Source organism: Mustela lutreola, chromosome 8, assembly GCF_030435805.1.
Source record: "Mustela lutreola isolate mMusLut2 chromosome 8, mMusLut2.pri, whole genome shotgun sequence".
Lineage (NCBI taxonomy): Eukaryota > Metazoa > Chordata > Mammalia > Carnivora > Mustelidae > Mustela > Mustela lutreola.
Window position 1 is genome coordinate 117383743 of NC_081297.1, and position 21195 is coordinate 117404937.

At 37.1% G+C, this 21195-nt stretch overlaps 1 protein-coding gene across 1 annotated transcript in view; it reads right to left on the minus strand.

Annotated features, from left to right (window-relative positions):
• Window positions 1-5828: 5828 nt before the first annotated feature.
• SLC6A15 (solute carrier family 6 member 15) overlaps window positions 5829-21195 on the minus strand; it is a 48056-nt gene continuing 32689 nt past the window's right edge. Inside the window, exons 8-12 of the mRNA XM_059186456.1 lie at window positions 20998-21190; window positions 19567-19759; window positions 16598-16757; window positions 8763-8925; window positions 5829-7189 (exon numbers count right to left, since the gene is read on the minus strand). Coding sequence (XP_059042439.1) covers window positions 6818-7189; window positions 8763-8925; window positions 16598-16757; window positions 19567-19759; window positions 20998-21190 — 1081 coding nt within the window. The 3' untranslated portion in view covers window positions 5829-6817. The remainder of the gene's footprint in view (window positions 7190-8762; window positions 8926-16597; window positions 16758-19566; window positions 19760-20997; window positions 21191-21195) is intronic.

The following is a 21195-nucleotide window of genomic DNA, read 5'->3' on the forward strand; positions in this document are numbered from 1 at the left end:
TTTTCTAGCAGCTGCCCCTGGGAGTGGAGCTAAAACCTAAAACTTTTCTAATTATTTATTCACTGACTGATGATAAGAGTTAAGGAAAAGAGGACAGAAAAGTGCAGGAGTTCACTATGGCCTCAAAGTGGACAAAGAAAGAGGAAAGACCCTGGGAAGACGTGGTCGGCTTTAAACCTCAGTTAAAACTATACGGATCATCCCAGAATTAGGATGGTTTGACTTATGAGGCTTCAGCTTATGATGATGGTTCGACTTTATGATGTTGCAAAAGCCATACGCAGTCAGTAGAAACTACACCTCTACTTCTGAGCTTTCTCCAAGCTAGTGATACATAGTGTGATACTGTCTCTTGTGAGGCTAGGATGTCACTGTCAGCCACAGCTCCGGGTCAGCCACGTGATCCCGAGGGTAAACAGCTGACACATGACCACTCTATACCCCTACAACGGTGTTGTTTTTCACTGTCAGTACAGTATTCAATAAACTACATCAGATATTCAATAGCTTCTTGTAAAATAGACTGTGTTAGAAGATTTTGCCCAACTGTCGGTAACTGTAAGTTTAAGTTAGGCTAGGCTTACCTATGATGTTCAGTAGGTTAGATGTATTCAATGCATTTTTGTCATGATATTTTCAACTTACAATGGGTTTATCAGGATGTAACCCCTTCATAAGTCCATTCATAAATATCTGTAAATACCCAGCTTAAATGGTGTTCATAGAGATTAGGATGCAATAGGTAAGTTCTCTCTACCTAGCTGCCCAGGTCTCTCTATATTAGAGCTCTTACCTGGAATGTTCACACTTCACTGTTGCAAAAGCCTGAACTATAATTTTCAGTAGCTAAGTCTCTAAACTTTCAAATCCGTATTACCTAAAATATATTGTGCTTCATAAAACATGAGTAATGGGTGGGAGCTACTTTTCCAGAATTCCATAGTTTCTGCTAAGCACTAACCCTGCTCTCAATTAGTTCCCATGTGGTTTTTAAGACGAGGCTGCTGTTAGGGCTACACTCTAATGTGACAGCTCCTAGTTTTCCTTTGTGTGAAACCAGCTGGACAGATCTGAAACCTGGACAGCACAAGGCTCCAAGTCAGCCGTGAGAGTTAATCAATAAGAGCAGACAAGGCTGCCATGCCTGGCTGATCAGCGAAGGGCATCACAGCATGGGAAAGGGAAGCAAAGTCCCACAGTCTGTTCATCCATCTAGTGCACACCAGGAAGCTCTTCTGCCAGAAACATTTCCCTCTTTTCTCTGAAAAGATCAGAGCTGACTGACTCGTCTTTCTTTAATGATATCACATAGGAAATACTTTTTTTTCTATTAAAAGACAAAGACTCATTCGCAGATAAATTACTTTTCACTCTGATGACCGGAACAGTGTTATAAAGACAGGTTCAGAATTTTCAGACTATTGTCAGATAATGATCAGCATTATTTTTATTCAGAAATAGGACCGTTTAATGCCAAAAAATATTTCCTCCCCATTACAAGAACTTCCTTTGTGTCCTTGACGTCAAGTCCCTGAAATTACGTAATTATAATAATGAAATATTTGTGTCTTAATCATTTACAGCTATTGAGTTCCCGTGAGACAAACTACTTGTGAAATTCCAAGTACTTTTTCATCTAAATAGTGGCAAAATCTCTCCACTAGAGCTTGTCAGCACTATATGCATTACAAAGTTTACTTCTGTGATAAGAATAAAAAAAAAAAAAGTGATGCTTCTATCACTCCCATTCTGGAGGTGTTTTGCTTACTCTGCCTAAAAATAGAGAAACAGTCTTAAAAGTCTTATCTGGAAAAGTTAGAAATGCAAAAACTTCAAAAAATTCAAAAAATTCAAGTTTAGGGTGTGGACTACTATATTTTCTAAAACCATACAGAAGATAAATTGACCACAGAGTGATGGCAAAAAGTATGTGCTGTTTTGCTATTGTAATTCATCTGTAAAACTCAAGAGGAAGGCAGCTTCATCTACTTGTTTTGGTTGGGGTTTGTTTGAATATAAATATTTTATGAAGAGGTGGGAAACAATGAAAAGTGGAAGGGTTTTGGATGAGAAAGTGCTATTTTTAATGGATGTGAGTTACAAGCTAAAAAGTGAAAATAAAATAGATAATACATTCCATATCATGATAAAGTGTGCATTATGTAAGTAATTAGATTTATTTTATTAAACCTAAGTCTCAGATTCCGTTTATCAGTGACCTCACGTGGCTAAAGTAATGGGGAGTAGACCGTCTTTTCTGGAATGGCTGATTGGTTAGCTGTTTGGTTGTCCTCATTGATACAGTGCTACTTCAGACAGTAACCCGGAAAAAAGGATTGAGGCAATTCAATCTCATAGGATTATAAAAGGCTGAACTGAATGGCTGATTCTACCTAACACTGTATTTTAAACTATATAATGAATAAACTTTGATTTGATTAGTTAAGCCGAGAGACTGGACCATCCAGGTTCCCTCTTTTGCTCAGAGAGGGCATCTGCTTTGTTCAGTTCTGTCAGACATTGACTTAACTGACCCTAAGTGATCTCAGATTGATCCTTTTAATATTTATTCAAATTAAAGCAGAGTTTTAAAATGAAGGGGGGGAAGACGACATAATCCTGACAAGAGAGAGATACCACCGCTCTAGGGAAAATGAATCTAGACTAGGCATCTGCCCGCATGAATTCTGTTGACCTGGTCTGTGAGGTGGGTAGAAGCCAGTAATGAGCAGATCAGGTGAACACATGGCCGCCATGCTTAAAAATGCTTTACTCAATCTTTACAAATTGGTGTACACTAGAGTATTGTGTTCTGCCTTTTTGCTTTTCATAAGCGTCCCCTTAAAGAACAGTAAAATGACATATTTTTGCAACTCTTTGAAAGGCTTTTTCTAAAGAAAATTGTATTCTCAGAAATATAAATGCCACTCTCTTCTAAAATCTTTATCTTCCTTACTATGTGACGTAAGAATATATTCTGAAAAGGCCACGGGGCGGGGTAGGGGCGGGGAGGGAGAGCAGCTGGGCTACCACCACTAATCTCCAGGGCCTGGTTCCTTGTACTTACATGGCACCACAGTTCTCATTGCATGGGTCCTACAGGGCATGGTTTTTGCTGTTCATGGTGTTTTTATTTTTGTTGCTATTGGTGGCTGTGGTGGTGGTCTGGGTGTGTATCTGAAGATGGCTCTGGGAATGAAAGGGGTGTTAAAGCAAGAGCAGAACCGAGAGGTCATTGACTTTAGGACAAGATAACATCCCAGTCTTATTACCTCCACATGATAGGCATTCCACAGGCAATGTTTTAGGTGGGAACATATGTCTGAATAAGCAGACAATCAGCCAATTTTGAAGTCAGTCATTTGATGAAAAACAACATATGAAATAATTTGCTTCAATGCTAGTTATGAAAGTAATATGTTATACTCGGTAATGACTAGCTTATGGAAAGTGTTATCATAAATATTTCCAGTAGTTTTTTAGAGTTTTATGGGGGTTTTTTGGTCAAAATTTTATAGCTTAAAAAATTTGCAACTAAAATTTATGGGAAAACCCATATAATTGGTATTATTTTATTCATATTTAATCGACACAGATATGGGTCTTTTGGGGGGAGTGTTCAGGAAGCAGTGACCTGAATAGTCTCAAAAGGAGAAAGACATTTCACTCTTCAAAGCATTTTTTAAATTGTGATGTCCAACTTCTATCCACCTAAATTATTTTTCTCCCCGGTTATCACAATTGCAGCATCTTCATTTTCATTCTGCTTGATTGAAGACAATTAGAGTTCATATTTACTTGTCCTTCTTTTCATCTCCTTCATACCCACGGTTCCTAACCAATAATGCACATTAGAATAAGTTAAAAAAAAAAAAAAAAAGTCACGTCCTGCATCCAATCCCAAAAGAATTCACATTTACTAGGTTGGAAATACGTCTCTAAAAAGGTCACAAGAAACTCTAAAGCATAATTACAGTTAAGAAACACTGCATTTTGATCTAAAACGTTCTGGATCACTTGTCCATCTGAAGATGCATAATGAAAGTAACTCTTTCCTTTCGAAAATGCACATACACATAAACACATGGAAATGAAAAAAATGCTTTCATAAAATCATATCCTAAGACTTGCCCGAAACTAAGTTGCCCGAAACTACTAGACTCCCACCTTATGATTCGAATACCTAACAGTAAGTACTTCTCCCCTTACTTTTTTACCCACTGTGAACACTCTGTTAGCCCTATTGTCACACTCCCCAGCCGCCTTTCCATTTGAAGGTAGACAACATCTGACTGCATTACATCCAGGTACAATTTAGGCCAGAGTTTACAAAAGTAGTGGAAAGTAACACAAAAACAGGGATAGCTCATGTGCACTACTGTTTACTGATTAAATACTAGACTGCCTGGGAAAGGGAAGAGGGGTCTCCCTAACAAAGAGGAGAATAAGGTAAAAATGAATGGCTCGCACTAATTACAATAGCGCCTTGGCTTAGTACTAAGAATAGGGTAAATTCTTGGTGGAGAGATACTCAAAGAAAAGGGAGCAAACGAGTAAATGAATGAAGAGCTGAAGAACTAAGTAAGCAGAAAGGAGAGAGGACCTTATTCTTTTCACTGTCTCATCTCATTGGCCATGTAAGGGCATTAGAAACAATTTGGCTTCTCTTCCATCACACAGGATTCCTGCATGCTTCACATTACTGTGTGCACAGAAGGAAGGAGGTCCGTTTACCAGTGGAAGGCAGGTATCCCATCTGTAGATTAAGAGCCCATGGTGAGAAGGAGCCAAGAGAGATAGTGCTATTTGACAGTCTTTAGACATGATTAGCTAAAGGCCAGCAGGTAAAGTAAGTATTGGCTACAGACTTTTTAATATTGGGGAAACTTATAAAAAATAGTGCTTCAACACAAAAATATTATTCTTTCAACTTCTGAAATAATGAGGCAGACCTATGTGCCTTCACATGAAACAATGTCCAGGATACAGAGATAAGTTAGATCCAGAAGACAGAACACAGAATGCTGTTATTTGTGTGATGCGTATACACAGAACATTGCCAAAAGGATACATAAGATACTGGTAATGGTGGTTGCCTTTAAGGATGGAATTGGGTGGCTAGGAGAAATATTGGGAGGGAAATTCACTCTACACCAAATTGTTATAATTTCTGAGCTTTGTGAAATGTACGCTCATTGCCTATCAATGAATATTTTTTAATCTTAAATGATACAAAATATAATATTAATATGTAAAAATAAAACCAAAAGTTTTAGTCACCAGTGGAATTATATTTTAAATGCTGTGATGTAGTCTGATAACATATGTCTCTAGCAGACCAAACATATTTGGCCAAAAATACATTAATGGATTTTATGGTGTGTGTACTACCTTCCCTATTTTGCTGTTGTATTCATTGTGATTTTTAAATGTGATGAATATAGCAGTAGGACAGTTATAAATCAAAGTCCTTTACTGAGATGGGAGTCAGTTGGAGTTCTGCTTCATCCACTTTCATGGATGCCAACAGTTTCATAAAAAAGAAATCATCATAATTTCTTACACTTACTGACTCCACAAGCAGTCAACTGTACACATGGTCTCCTAGGAGACTACTTTTTCAAGAACTATGAGACTACGTTAGAACACCATTCAATCATAGTACTTTACTTCCCTTTTGTCTCTGAAGTGGTGGTAACTCTATTAATCAATCTATTAATCCCTCTTGGAATGCAATGATTAATTATTACACAATGCCTAAGTGCTGGCTGAAATGCAAGATAATCCAATTCAGGTGATACAAGAAAAATCAGTGTGGAAAACAAACATCATTTTTAACTTCATTTATTTGTAGCTTAAAATGTAATGCCATACAATCTTAACAATCACTTAAAAAAGGATTTATATTTGCATAAAACAGAAGCAAAACAGAAAGATATGAAATAAAATGCCATCTTGCTTCAAGTTTTCAAATCAGTACTTAGAGTACTAATATACATCTATATACATTGCAAGTATATATAAATATACTATGAGTAATCTTGAAACCACAATAAATATCAAGTAGGTTTTTAGGCACATGGCATAGGAAAATGCAGAATCTGCATAATTCTTGAGAGTGCTGAGTGACTCAGTCTTAGATCATTTTCACACATATATTTTACACAAAATATACAACCATCGCACACATGATCCCCAGTCACCTTCAAATCTAAACTGTCATCCAGCATTAGTGCCTTCTTATTCTTTGATACTATTGCTCTATACAGCTATTACATAAGAAAATATTTTGCAGTTTTCTTCAGTTAATTGCCTAAGAAGGTCTCAATGCTACCAAAATAAGTACAGCCTATCTACACAATATATTCACGGAAGTGTGCTTAGAGGCACCAACTTACAGAACTGTTCATTGTAATACTGGGAGTTACCCTCAAGGCAAACGTAAATTTTAAATTATGCCACTTTTGAATTGCCAATATTATTAAACCAGAAATTATTAGAAACTGAGGTAACGCCTGTTTTTTTTTTTTCTTTTGAGATAGAAATGCTTGAAAAAACACCAGAAGTATTTTTAAAAATTCTGACAAGTCTGGACCTCAGTCACTATAAGCTCTGTCTGCAACTCTCTGCGCAAATGTAAACCGAAGAATCCGAAGGAATGCTCTAGTTGAATGTACATGTACTTAGGATTAAAGATCACAGCCAAGGAACACCTGAGATCGCCCTCTGGTAAGTGAAGACTAATGCTTCTCTTAGTAGAGCCAATGTTCATTGATAAAAATGAACCAAATAGAGCCCACTGATAGTTTCCTCCCAGCTACAAGTCAGATTCTGGCATATCCGGCATATCTGCCATCAAGTACCCTATTCCATAGCGTCCATTGGGAGCGGTATCCAGAGTAGGTGATCCACTCTGTTTTCGGTAAATATTTTTACCAAAATTTGGAGATGACATCTCGCTGGGTATCTTCCCATGAATGAGGCTTGCATCATCTCCCTCTAAGTTTACAGGCTCTTTCAGGACCCTTCCTCTCTTATAGGTCACAGATGCTAAATTACCAGAACTATTGTCTATTAGGTTGCAGTGACGAATGACAAAGACGGCTGGGACGGGGAGAATTGCCAGGACCATCAGCAAGATACAGACAACTAGTCCCCATGTTGGATAGCTCAGAAATTCTTCAGATGCCTGTGAAAGCCAAAAAAAAAAAAAAAAAAAAAAAAAAAAAAATCATTATTGACGATCTTGCTCTGTAAGTACATGAAAAAAAATTATATTTGTCTCAGGTCTATAAGCAAAGAGTCTTGTGATATGCTCTGACCAACAGAACGCTGCAGATCAACTTTAAAGGTGAGGCTTTACAGGCCTTGTGAGTTCTGCCTCTATTCTGTGGGATGTTGCCCTGAGTCCATTATGCTACGAAGAAGCCAAAAATGAAAGATTACATAGAGAGTGACTGGCCCTCTAAGTTCAGTCAACTGTAGGAGTTAGCTCAGGTAAAGCCTAGAGAAGAATGACCCAGTTCACCTGCAGAACGCTGAGAAAAATAAGTGAGCACTGCTCTCAGTCATTAAATTACATGGGCCGCACTGTCTTTCTAAAATCTGAAAATCTAACTCTCGAAGCACACCTCGTCCCAAGGGCTATAGTAAGGGTTAACAGGCTTATTAATGCCCCAGTCGTGAATTTAGTTGTTATATAGAGTTATTGACCATAGAACAGTTAAAGGTCAGAGATATCTCTGAAAAATAAGCATTCTGGAGGAATGGGGTGGCTGGATGATGGGACATTGGGGAGGGTATGTGCAATGGTAAATGCTGTGAATTGTGTGAGACTGGTGAATCATAGAGCTGTACCCCGGAACAAATAATACATGCTATGTTAATAAAAATAAGCAATTTTTTAAAAATATAAGCATTCTGATTTTATAACAATATGTATCTTTATTATGAGGTAGCATAATTTAATTTTTGCATCTTGAAAACAAATTGAAATTGTCATTGCTAATATATTTCCTTCAATATTTATTTCAGTTATGCCTTCATGGCTAATGCACATGTTCTTGTTACATAGTATCTAGGATATGATTTCATAAGTTTTTTTTTTTTATATGACATGGCTTTTTTTTTTATTAATTTATTTATTTTCAGCATAACAGTATTCATTATTTTTTCACCACATCCAGTGCTCCATGCAATCCGTGCCCTCTATAATACCCACCACCTGGCTCCCCCAACCTCCCACCCCCCCGCCACTTCAAACCCCTCAGATTGTTTTTCAGAGTCCATAGTCTCTCATGATTCACCCTTCCAATTTACCCCAACTCCCTTCTCCTCTGTAATACCCCTTGTCCTCCATGATATCTGTTATGCTCCACAAATAAGCGAAACCATATGATAATTGACTCTCTCTGCTTGAATGATTTCGTAAATTTATATAGGAAAAATATTGCTGGTGTTTTGTGCAATATATTTTCTAGGGTCAAAGGCCCCATAATTATTGGTTCATCTATGGTGACATAAACACAGCTACTTTGGTGAGAACCAAGTCCATGTTTCTCACGTATTAAAAAAAAATCTTCAATCTGTAACAAATCATGCATGTCTGGGGCCAAACAAAATATAAATCTCAAAATCCTTGCATTAAAAACAACACCATTCATTAAGCAGCAAAATAAAGTGTGAAGAAAGCAAAAGACAAAAACCCCTAAAATAATATTTACATATATTTTTTCATCTAACTTCCTTATTTTCTATTTTACCTTATCTTCAATCCATGCATTATAGCCAGGAGGACTTAATCCCATATTCACAATGCTGGCTATTAGCAATGATAATAGCATTAGAGGAGAAATATATTTCCACATATAGTAGTAATATCTATTGGGAGCAAAGCCCAGCATATCTTTCAGGTCTTCCACAAATCTAAATAAAAAGAAAGCACTTAATTATGCCTCGAGTCAATTTTTCTATACCTTAAAAATGTGCATTATATCAACAGTTTGACAAGGGTTTAGCTAAGATACCCTATGACATTGTATACAGAATCAAAAAATCATATTGGGAGACGACTTAAAAATTAAGAACACTTAATAAGTAAAATGTAAACAGTTAAGTACTGTGAATTTTGTTTGGTGAAAGCCCTCTTAAACCAACTGCTGAAGGGTGTCTTGGGTGGCTCAGTGGTTGAAGCTCCTGCTTTCAGCTCAGGTCATGATCCCAGAGTCCCAGGATTGAGTCCTGCATTGGGCTCCCTGATCAGCAGGGGGTCTTGCTTCTCCCTCTGCCCCTTTCCCACCTCTCTGCACCTATGCTCTCTCTCACACAAAAAATAAAATCTTTAAACCAATTTCTGAAAAGCCTCCCACTGATGACTTTCTATTCTATAAACACAATATTCACAATACATTAAAAATTCCTTATGTCGGGGCGCCTGGGTGGCTCAGTCATTGGGCGTTTGATCATGATCCCAGGGTCCCAGGATCAAGCCCTGCGTCGGGCTCCCTGCTTGGTGGGAAGCCTGCTTCTCCATCTCCCACTCCTCTTGCTTGTGTTGCCCCTCTTGCTATGTCTCTCTCTGTCAAATAAATAAATAAAATCTTTTTTAAAAATTCCTTGTCTTTTTTTTTTACTTAGCAATAATTACTTCAAGTCATCCAGTATCCAATCAGTGGTTACATAATGTAAACTTTCACTCCTTGTCATCGTCTGTTTGAACTGAAAGAAGGTCCACACACTGCTGCTGACTGATGTATTTCTCAAACTCCTTGTTCATCTCTACGTTCCTCTCACATGTCTTTTTTGTTTCTTCCAATTTTTTTGCTCAGTCAGCTGGAAACTTTATACTATAGGAATCCCACAGTCTGGATTTTGCTATTACATCCACACAGTGCTGCTTCACAAGCGCATCTGATCCTCCTACTTCCTGTAGATTAGTACTTAGACTAGTAACCATTAGGCTTATGTTACTGTTTTAAGTAAGGTTATTACGGTGTTATTTACATGAAATAAAGTTCACCCTTTCAGGTATATTACGTTAACGCTGACAAGGCGTAGTCATTACATAGTGGTCTATATCCCTCATTGTTTGTCTAGAGATAATCACCGCCCACCCACCAGTGCTTGCCCCAATGTTCCAGTAGATTATTTGGTTGTGTAAAGACAGTTCTCTAGCAGAGACTTCAAAGAGAGCTCATAGTAACTATATTTCCTAATTTCTTCTAATTGTCTGTCTCTGGCCACTATACTTGAACGTGAGAGTTGCTGGTTGAAAAGTTGAGAGTTGTAAATATTTCTAACTACCCTAATATTGTTAACACAAAGTTTGTTGACTATCAGAGTGTTCTCTCATAAATAATTTTTTGTTAGTTAGCTTGAATGGCCTTTTTTCTTTTTTCTTTTTTTTTTTTGTCTTGAAGTAAGAGCCTAGACTACATCCTGGTGCTGGCTTTTGTCTATTTTTCAAAGTGTATCATGTGCCCTTTCATCATTCAGGTTGTCACTTATTTCAGGCAAGTTTTTCAATTACAGCACTTAGTATTGCTCTGGCCACCGTTTTTATTTTTTTATTTTTTTTTTCCTATTCTTTTTTTTTTTTTAATTTTTTATTTTTTATAAACATATATTTTTATCCCCAGGGGTACAGGTCTGTGAATCACCAGGTTTACACACTTCACAGCACTCACCAAATCACATACCCTCCCCAATGTCCATAATCCCACCCCCTTCTCCCAAACCCCCTCCCCCCGGCAACCCTCAGTTTGTTTTGTGAGATTAAGAGTCACTTATGGTTTGTCTCCCTCCCAATCCCATCTTGTTTCATTTATTCTTCTTCTACCCACTTAAGCCTCCATGTTGTATCACCACTTCCTCATATCAGGGAGATCATATGATAGTTGTCTTTCTCTGCTTGACTTATTTCGCTAAGCATGATACGCTCTAGTTCCATCCATGTTGTTGCAAATGGCAAGATTTCATTTCTTTTGATGGCTGCATAGTATTCCATTGTGTATATATACCACATCTTCTTTATCCATTCATCTGTTGATGGACATCTAGGTTCTTTCCATAGTTTGGCTATTGTGGACATTGCTGCTATAAACATTCGGGTGCATGTGCCCTTTGGATCACTACATTTGTATCTTTAGGGTAAATACCCAATAGTGCAATTGCTGGGTCATAGGGCAGTTCTATTTTCAACATTTTGAGGAACCTCCATGCTGTTTTCCAGAGTGGCTGCACCAGCTTGCATTCCCACCAACAGTGTAGGAGGGTTCCCCTTTCTCCGCATCCTCGCCAGCATCTGTCATTTCCTGACTTGTTGATTTTAGCCATTCTGACTGGTGTGAGGTGATATCTCATTGTGGTTTTGATTTGTATTTCCCTGATGCCGAGTGATATGGAGCACTTTTTCATGTGTCTGTTCGCCATCTGGATGTCTTCTTTGCAGAAATGTCTGTTCATGTCCTCTGCCCATTTCTTGATTGGATTATTTGTTCTTTGGGTGTTGAGTTTGCTAAGTTCTTTATAGATTCTAGACACTAGTCCTTTATCTGATATGTCGTTTGCAAATATCTTCTCCCATTCTGTCAGTTGTCTTTTGATTTTGTTAACTGTTTCCTTTGCTGTGCAAAAGCTTTTGATCTTGATGAAATCCCAGTAGTTCATTTTTGCCCTTGCTTCCCTTGCCTTTGGCGTTGTTCCTAGGAAGATGTTGCTGCGGCAGAGGTCGAAGAGGTTGCTGCCCGTGTTCTCCTCAAGGATTTTGATGGATTCCTTTCGTACATTGAGGTCCTTCATCCATTTTGAGTCTATTTTTGTGTGTGGTGTAAGGGAATGGTCCAATTTCATTTTTCTGCATGTGGCTGTCCAATTTTCCCAGCACCATTTATTGAAAAGGCTGTCTTTTTTCCATTGGACATTCTTTCCTGCTTTGTCGAAGATTAGTTGACCATAGAGTTGAGGGTCTATTTCTGGGCTCTCTATTCTGTTCCATTGATCTATGTGTCTGTTTTTGTGCCAGTACCATGCTGTCTTGATAATGACAGCTTTGTAATAGAGCCTGAAGTCCGGAATTGTGATGCCACCAACGTTGGCTTTCTTTTTCAATATCCCTTTGGCTATTCGAGGTCTTTTCTGGTTCCATATAAATTTTAGCATTATTTGTTCCATTTCTTTGAAAAAGATGGATGGTACTTTGATAGGAATTGCATTAAATGTGTAGATTGCTTTAGGTAGCATAGACATTTTCACAATATTTATTCTTCCAATCCAGGAGCATGGAACATTTTTCCATTTCTTTGTGTCTTCCTCAATTTCTTTCATGAGTACTTTATAGTTTTCTGAGTATAGATTCTGTGTCTCTTTGGTTAGGTTTATTCCTAGGTATCTTATGGTTTTGGATGCAATTGTAAATGGGATTGACTCCTTAATTTCTCTTTCTTCTGTCTTGCTGTTGGTGTAGAGAAATGCAACTGATTTCTGTGCATTGATTTTATATCCTGACACTTTACTGAATTCCTGTATAAGTTTTAGCAGTTTTGGAGTGGAGTCTTTTGGGTTTTCCACATATAGTATCATATCATCTGCGAAGAGTGATAATTTGACTTCTTCTTTGCCGATTTGGATGCCTTTAATTTCCTTTTGTTGTCTGATTGCTGAGGCTAGGACCTCTAGTACGATGTTGAATAATGGTGATAATGGACATCCCTGCCGTGTTCCTGACCTTAGCGGAAAAGCTTTCAGTTTTTCTCCATTGAGAATGATATTTGCGGTGGGTTTTTCATAGATGGCTTTGATGATATTGAGGTATGTGCCCTCTATCCCTACACTTTGAAGAGTTTTGATCAGGAAGGGATGCTGTACTTTGTCAAATGCTTTTTCAGCATCTATTGAGAGTATCATATGGTTCTTGTTCTTTCTTTTATTGATGTGTTGTATCACATTGACTGATTTGCGGATGTTGAACCAACCTTGCAGCCCTGGAATAAATCCCACTTGGTCGTGGTGAATAATCCTTTTAATGTACTGTTGAATCCTATTGGCTAGTATTTTGTTGAGTATTTTCGCATCTGTGTTCATCAAGGATATTGGTCTATAGCTCTCTTTTTTGGTGGGATCCTTGTCTGGTTTTGGGATCAAGGTGATGCTGGCCTCATAAAATGAGTTTGGAAGTTTTCCTTCCATTTCTATTTTTTGGAACAGTTTCAGGAGAATAGGAATTAGTTCTTCTTTAAATGTTTGGTAGAATTCCCCCGGGAAGCCGTCTGGCCCTGGGCTTTTGTTTGTTTGGAGATTTTTAATGACTGTTTCAATCTCCTTACTGGTTATGGGTCTGTTCAGGCTTTCTATTTCTTCCTGGCTCAGTTGTGGTAGTTTATATGTTTCTAGGAATGCATCCATTTCTTCCAGATTGTCAAATTTATTGCCGTAGAGTTGCTCATAGTATGTTCTTATAATAGTTTGTATTTCTTTGGTGTTAGTTGTGATCTCTCCTCTTTCATTCATGATTTTATTTATTTGGGTCCTTTCTCTTTTCTTTTTGATAAGTCGGGCCAGGGGTTTATCAATTTTATTAATTCTTTCAAAGAACCAGCTCCTACTTTCGTTGATTTGTTCTATTGTTTTTTTGGTTTCTATTTCATTGATTTCTGCTCTGATCTTTATGATTTCTCTTCTCCTGCTGGGCTTAGGGTTTCTTTCTTGTTCTTTCTCCAGCTCCTTTAGGTGTAGGGTTAGGTTGTGTACCTGAGACCTTTCTTGTTTCTTGAGAAAGGCTTGTACCGCTATATATTTTCCTCTCAGGACTGCCTTTGTTGTGTCCCACAGATTTTGAACCGTTGTATTTTCATTATCATTTGTTTCCATGATTTTTTTCAATTCTTCTTTAATTTCCTGGTTGACCCATTCATTCTTTAGAAGGATACTGTTTAGTCTCCATGTATTTGGGTTCTTTCCAAACTTCCTTTTGTGGTTGAGTTCTAGCTTTAGAGCATTGTGGTCTGAAAATATGCAGGGAATGATCCCAATCTTTTGATACCGGTTGAGTCCTGATTTAGGACCGAGGATGTGATCTATTCTGGAGAATGTTCCATGTGCACTAGAGAAGAATGTGTATTCTGTTGCTTTGGGATGAAATATTCTGAATATATCTGTGATGTCCATCTGGTCCAGTGTGTCGTTTAAGGCCTTTATTTCCTTGCTGATCTTTTGCTTGGATGACCTGTCCATTTCAGTGAGGGGAGTGTTAAAGTCCCCTACTATTATTGTATTATTGTTGATGTGTTTCTTTGATTTTGTTATTAATTGGTTTATATAGTTGGCTGCTCCCACCGTTTTTAGAGAACTTCATTGTTGTACACACGTGGAGTCATCTTTAACTCCTGTTCCTATTCCTTTTCTTAGCTCCTTTGTTATTTCTCCTCCTTTTTTAACATACTATTCCAGAGAGAGAGAGAGAGTGAGAGAGTGTGAGCAAGGGGGAGTGGGAGAAGCAGACTCCCTGCTGAGCAGGAAGCCTGAGGTGGGACTTGATCCCAGGACTCTGGGCTCACAACCTGAGTCTAAGGCAGACGCCCAACAACTGAGCCACCCACATGGCCCTAGTATTTCTTCTCGATTAGAAAAAGTATTTTTTGATTAAAAAAATTATTCCTCCTTTCTAGCTTCTAATTCTTGTGGAACTAGCCATTGTGCTTATTGTTGTTGTGTTTTTAATCTGATCATCATTTCTGAATATTATTATTCACATTCTTATTCACATTTCCTGAGTTCTGTCACCTGTTTTCAAATCTTCCTTTTCTCGAATTCTCATATTTCTTGATTTTTAAACAACTGATATATGCTATTCTTTTTCTTCTTGAAAAATATATTTCAACTCATTTTTTGAAATATGGTTAGTTTTCCATCTATTTTGCTTGTGTGCTTTTGTTGTCTGCAGGGATCTATTCTGCTCCTTTCCTTTTTTCAAGAAAATTTTTTCTTAAGATTTGACCACATTCAAGGAAAATAAATTTTCTTGTATTTTTAGACACTAAGATATACACTAAAAAATGGCAGAGCACTTTTTTGGCATTTTCAAAAAAAAGATTTCTATCATGGAAGGTTATTGTTAGGCTCGTAGGCAATGTATGCAGAGTACATTACCTCACATACAGTAGGAATTTAATAGGTGCACAGATAGTAGGAATTTAATAGATATCAGTTTAATAACTACCATTAGTAGTAGTATCACTTCTGCTGTTGTTAACTGTTATTATTTAGGGACATTAACTATTAAAAAGAGATAATTTGTACTATGACTATTGTAAATTACAAACTGTATAAATGGAAATCTAAATTACGACCTTATTGATCCACAGATCAGTCCAGTAACAATATCAAATTCCAACACAGTGAAAGTTAGGGGCCAGGGATATCTTGGTAGAGTATAGAGATACCTAATTTTGAAATTAAGGTCTAAATTACAATCCTGGCTCTATAACTAATACACTTGTTCTCCTGTACAACCAAGGCCAATTTTCCACCTATAATATGGATGATATTAGTTACCACAGGGTATTTTTATGAGGATTCAGATTTAATGTACGTCAAACAGCTATTACTTCTATTGCCATATAGTACATGATTATTAAAAGTAAGTCTCCTTCCCCTTCCTTGCCTGGAGCTTTTGACACTAATAAAAACATTCATCAATCTTGTCACAAAGCTCATTCAATACCAGTAATATTCTCTATGTTGTTTAAGAGAACTCTGGTCTCCATGCAACACATTCCTCCTTCACACAGACCTCTAATAAGCTTGCCAATCTTATTGCCTTAGTCCATATATGTTAACTAAAGACAACAATTTTTTCAAATATTGTACAAAATCTCCAGTAAAATTTTTCTTCTGAGATGACTCTAACGCCTCATTTCACTCCAAGTATATATACTTTTTAACATTAGAGGTTTAGGCATCAAGTTGTTCAAGTAATGACTCCACGTGAACATGAAGTTTGTGCATACTAAATGCCATACATGCCTCAGAGCAGGATAGATCATTTCCCAAAACTGACCTGCTACATAGGATGTTATATAGCATAATAAAATAAGGCATTATGTATCATAATAAAATAAAATTCCTCCCATAAAAGAGATTAGCAAAGTAATTAGGAAGGCAGGCTTTAAAGTTAAGCAGAGACAGCTATGAATCCCAGGTGTGCCTCTGCCCAGGGGATGAGCAAGTCACATGGGGTGTCTCATAAGCCTGAGAAATGTGAAATATGGACAATAATAATAACACAATTTAACAAGGTTCTTGGAGCATAGCTATTACTCACTAGATCCTGGAAGTTACTATTTGATAACTAGAATTAAATAAAACTTCAGAATCCTAGATTATATTGCCATCTGCACAATTCTATCTAATCCACCTAATAGGGGAATATACTTTATTAGAAAGGATTGAACAAAGAAGAGCATACAAAAGATTTGATTTTGTTGCAAAGATTGTTTCCCTCCAATCATTTACCCCTCCTTTTCTAAATGAAAAAGATATTGACAATCGGTCTTCCCAATATAGAGATGAAAAATGAATGCCTAAAAGCAAATATACTTACTTATCTATGCCATAAACAAAGGATACAGCAATATTCTCCAAAATAACTACAATTAGCAGAGGCAGTGTAGCAGAATAATCATCAAACATGGTAACGAAGTAATTTCCAGAGCGTTGCACAAATATCAGGCCGATACAAAATGCCAGAAGACAACAAATAACTGTACAAAAGAAATAGATGAAAAATTAAGTTTTTATTCAGTCCAGTCTTTTACATTTAATTATGAGTTATTACATGCAATCATTGTGGTCTTCACTTTTATAACTTGTCAATGTTAAAAGCAGGCAACACCTTTCTTGATACTATGCAATATAATACATTGGGAGTTTCCCGGATTTAGCCCCGTATTTAATATGAATCCATTGTAAGAGAGTGACCTTTGATCAGCTACTATTACTGTAAGAGCTTAAAGAGATTTCTGGGATCCATATAATATTCCCATATTTATGTCCGACTCTGTTCTCTCACATACTTTAGTAGAGAAGCTTTTAAAAATAAAAGATGCGGGGTGTCTGGGTGGCTTAGTTGTTGGGCGTCTGCCTTCAGCTCAGGTCATGATCCCAGGGTTCTGGGATTGAGCCCCATTATTGGGGTCCTTGTTTAGAGGGAAGCCTGCTTTGTCCTCCCCCACTCCCCCTGCTTGTGTTCCCTCTCTCATCGTGTCTCTCTCTGTCAAATAAATAAGTAAATTTTTAAAAATAAATAAATAAATAATACAAAATGACTATGTTCTATTTCTCAGCCACCTTTAAGCAGAGATGTAAAAGAAGCAGAGCAGGTACTGGCTGTTTGGGAGGGGAGAAAACAGACATCCTGGGGTTCAATCACATGGCGGTTCCCTAATAGTCTCCATAAGCATGGGTTAAGTGAAGTTATCACCTCCATCTCTTAAGCACAATGCTAGTAGTATGAGTCGCATCATACATAAATGGATGTTATACATAAACATACAAGGTAAAGAAGGAAAAGTAACAGCTACTTGGAGTCTGTCACATGTGGAAATATTTAAATGCTTGTCCCAGTATATTGCACGCGAAGTCTCAGAGCTTGAACCATAGGCCTGTGTCACATTCACTCTCGCCTACTTACACTGGGGTTCATGGCGAACATGAAGAAAGCATACTCTAGGTAGTATAGATAGTAAGAAATTGGCTGGAGATTTGAGAGTAAAGGTTGTTAAGTAACGTATCTAAGTCGTACTGTACTATCAGAGAAGACGAAAGCGCATCTGGCCAGGGTGATGGAGGAACGTTTCATCACAGCGAAGTATGACTTTTTAAGTATAGGTGTGATCCCAGAAGATAGGTAATGGGAAAAGAGAGGACATTCCCCTTTGCTCTGACCAAACAGGATCTCCAGTGGGGTTCACCAAATACTACCTTGTGTGTTTATTCCCACTATGCTGTCGCTCTTCCCTTACTTTTGCAAGCCCTCTTATTATAGGAGGGTTTAGATACGGGGCACAGACGAGGAAAGCAGCGAAGATGTTGTGTAGTACGCACATCAGGTGGGATACTGGTAGCTTTGAATTCAATAGGAACTTCAGAAGTGGAGACTGCCTTTTTGGGGAGAAGATGAGGAATTTTCTCACTTATGTCCAGCTGAGTAGAGGATATTAAGACATAAGTATTCAACAAACTGCTGAAATTGTTTTACACATACATGCACAAACTTAGCAGAGTGGTAATTTAAAAAGATACGTAATTTGAAGGTTATTTACACAGAAGTAATTTATTACTAAATCTTTCACAGCTAAAAACAGAGCATTGAGGAACTATATACTACTGCCCGGCATTCAATATCATAAAGATATAGATACAGTATAGAAATATTTCCCAATTTTTTTTTTTTTTTTTGCATCATTACCAACACTATGCCTGCACTCTGGTCTGGCTGGCTTTCTTAACAGTTCCCTTTATCTCTGCTTATATATGTTAAACTAAAGCTATTACTAAAGCTCTCCTCTGACCTCTGCAAGACTCTTCCCCTTTTCAATTCAACTGCCATCCCGTTCACTGAGAGTTTCATCACATATTCAGATGACCCTCAAAGCGCCTTAATTCCTGTAACATGTTAAATCGCTACTATGTCATCTATCAGTATAGTACATGGTGTTAAGTCTTATATACCACATTTGGTTTTGTTATCAGTACTATTATTTTTAGAGACAAGGCTCTCCTATATCTCTCTCTCTTTTATAATTTCTCTTATATCCTTCAAATGCAAGGGTGGTGCAGTACAAAATGGGAACTTCATTTTTTTTTTTTAAAGGTTTTATTTATTTGACAGTGAGACAGAAAGAGAGAGAGAGAGAGCACAAGCAGGAGGAGCGGCAGGCTATGGGAGAGGAAGATGTAGGCTCCCCTGCAGAGCAGGGAGCCCAAAGTGGGGCTTGATCCCAGAACGGTGGGATCATGGCCCAAGCTAAAGGCAGTCACCCAACCAACTGAGCCACACAGAAGCCCCCAAAACTGGTACTTTAATAATTGCTTCCAGATTGGACTTACAGTAACTGTAAATATGGATTATTTTATTTTATTTCCTACTTACAGATACTAACTACTAGTAGGCTACAAGAGCTATTTTATATGAGAACTGAACTTGGGTTTATCAATTTCAATGATGCACTTTTTGGAAAAGAAATATTGGATCTGAACTTTTAAAAATAATTACTTGTTTCATTTACAAAATTAGATATGAACATTCTGTGACTTCATTCTATTCATAATAGATTCACGATAGTGACATTACTATTAATAAAAAGTAATATAAGTAATCACCAAAAAATAATATAGTCTACATTGAGTCTATCACTTGCATTGTATGTAACATACAAATAAAATAAATAATAGTAATACATATTAATAACTGGGGATTAACAAAACACTTTCCACTTCCATCTGTGACCTCTCACCAAGAGAAAATGGCCCGTATCAGTTCAATGAGAAGTCAAATACCTAGAAACTCACCAGTAAGAATTTCTTTCCTCACTTTGAAAGTGTCCACAACAGGCGTGATGATGCCTTCAATGGTTCCAAACATGCTGCCAAGCCCTAGATTTACCAGCATGAGGAAGAACATCACTGACCAGAAGGGGGAGGCAGGGAAATGCGTCATGGCTTCCGTAAAGGCAATGAAAGCTAAACCAGTCCCTTGAACAGCCTGTAAATTATACAAAACAGCAACATTAGTACTGAGCAATATTAAGGGATGGCTATATATATCAGTCACAGAGGGGAGGGAATACTCAGAACAATGCTTGGCAGTTACTGGAAATAGATAGGCTGATATCATGCTGTCTCCTGAGAAACTACCTCTAAAGAAAGGTTGATTGTGTTATTTCATAAACACAACAGATAGACCAGAACTTAAAAAGGAAGAAAAACAAAAACTTTAAAGGTTAAGTTACTAAGTAATTTTTTCTTTGCTGAACTCAAAATTTTTATGATAGCTCCATCCATAACTTCCTGCATGTGAGTCTTTATGTTTTGTCTTATGTATGGTGTACGCTATCTTACTGCAAGGGATCAATGGACAATTTCTCCATTATATTTCCCTTTTTGGCAATAGAGCAAAAGGGTAACAACCAATACAGTAACAATTATTAATGTTCACCTGTTTCATGGTTATTAAAATAAATTAAATTAAAATACATTTTTTTTGGCTAAACAAAAGGAGTTAATCATGACTCATCAAACATAAATATTAAAATGGCTAAATATCAGTTATGTGTCCAAATAGTTGTGCAATATATAAATGATAGTCATAATCTAAATTTTGTATTAAAGATCAGACTAGGGACGCCTGGGTGGCTTAGTCAGTTAAGCAGCTACCTTTGGCTCAGGTCATGATCCCATCATCCTGGGATCGAGTACCATACCAGGCTCTTTGCTCGGCAAGGAGCCTGCTTCTCCCTCTGCCTCTGCTTGCCATTCTGCCTGCCTGTCCACTAGCTCACTCGCTCTCTCTCTCTCTGACAAATAAATAAATAGATAAATCTTTAAAAAAAAAAAAAAAAATCAGACCAGAAAAAGTATCAGACTAACTTCATTTTCTATGACAAAAATCAATTTATATTCATATTTTACATTTTTGCAGCTGAATCAGGAAGAAGGCTTTTTAAAGTAAAGCAAATATTTATAATTTAAGTACATTCTTTTGATTTCTCTCATGTTTTCCTCTTTACTTGTTTGTTTTGTTCCTTAAATTCACCACGTTAACTAACTGGAATTAAAATAAAAACTTTAAAAGTATGTTCTCTGAAATGAAAAATGTGAATTTTGAAACAGCATAATCTTCTGCCGGCATTTGAAAGGTCATTTTCCTAAAAGAAGTCTTCTGGATTATGCATATTTTACCCGAGTGATAATTACTGTATTGCTTAAACAGAGGCTACTCACTTTATTTAACTCATCCTCGATTTGACAGGAATTGAGATGAAGAGCAGGAAATTCTTCTTCTTTCACTTTTTGAATGATGTCATAAACTAAATGATAATCTTCTGCAGTAACGGATGAAAGGTTGATATGATGAGGAATAATATCCTTACTAATATTGCCCATTTTCAAAAATTTTACGATCATTTTGGAATTTCTAAA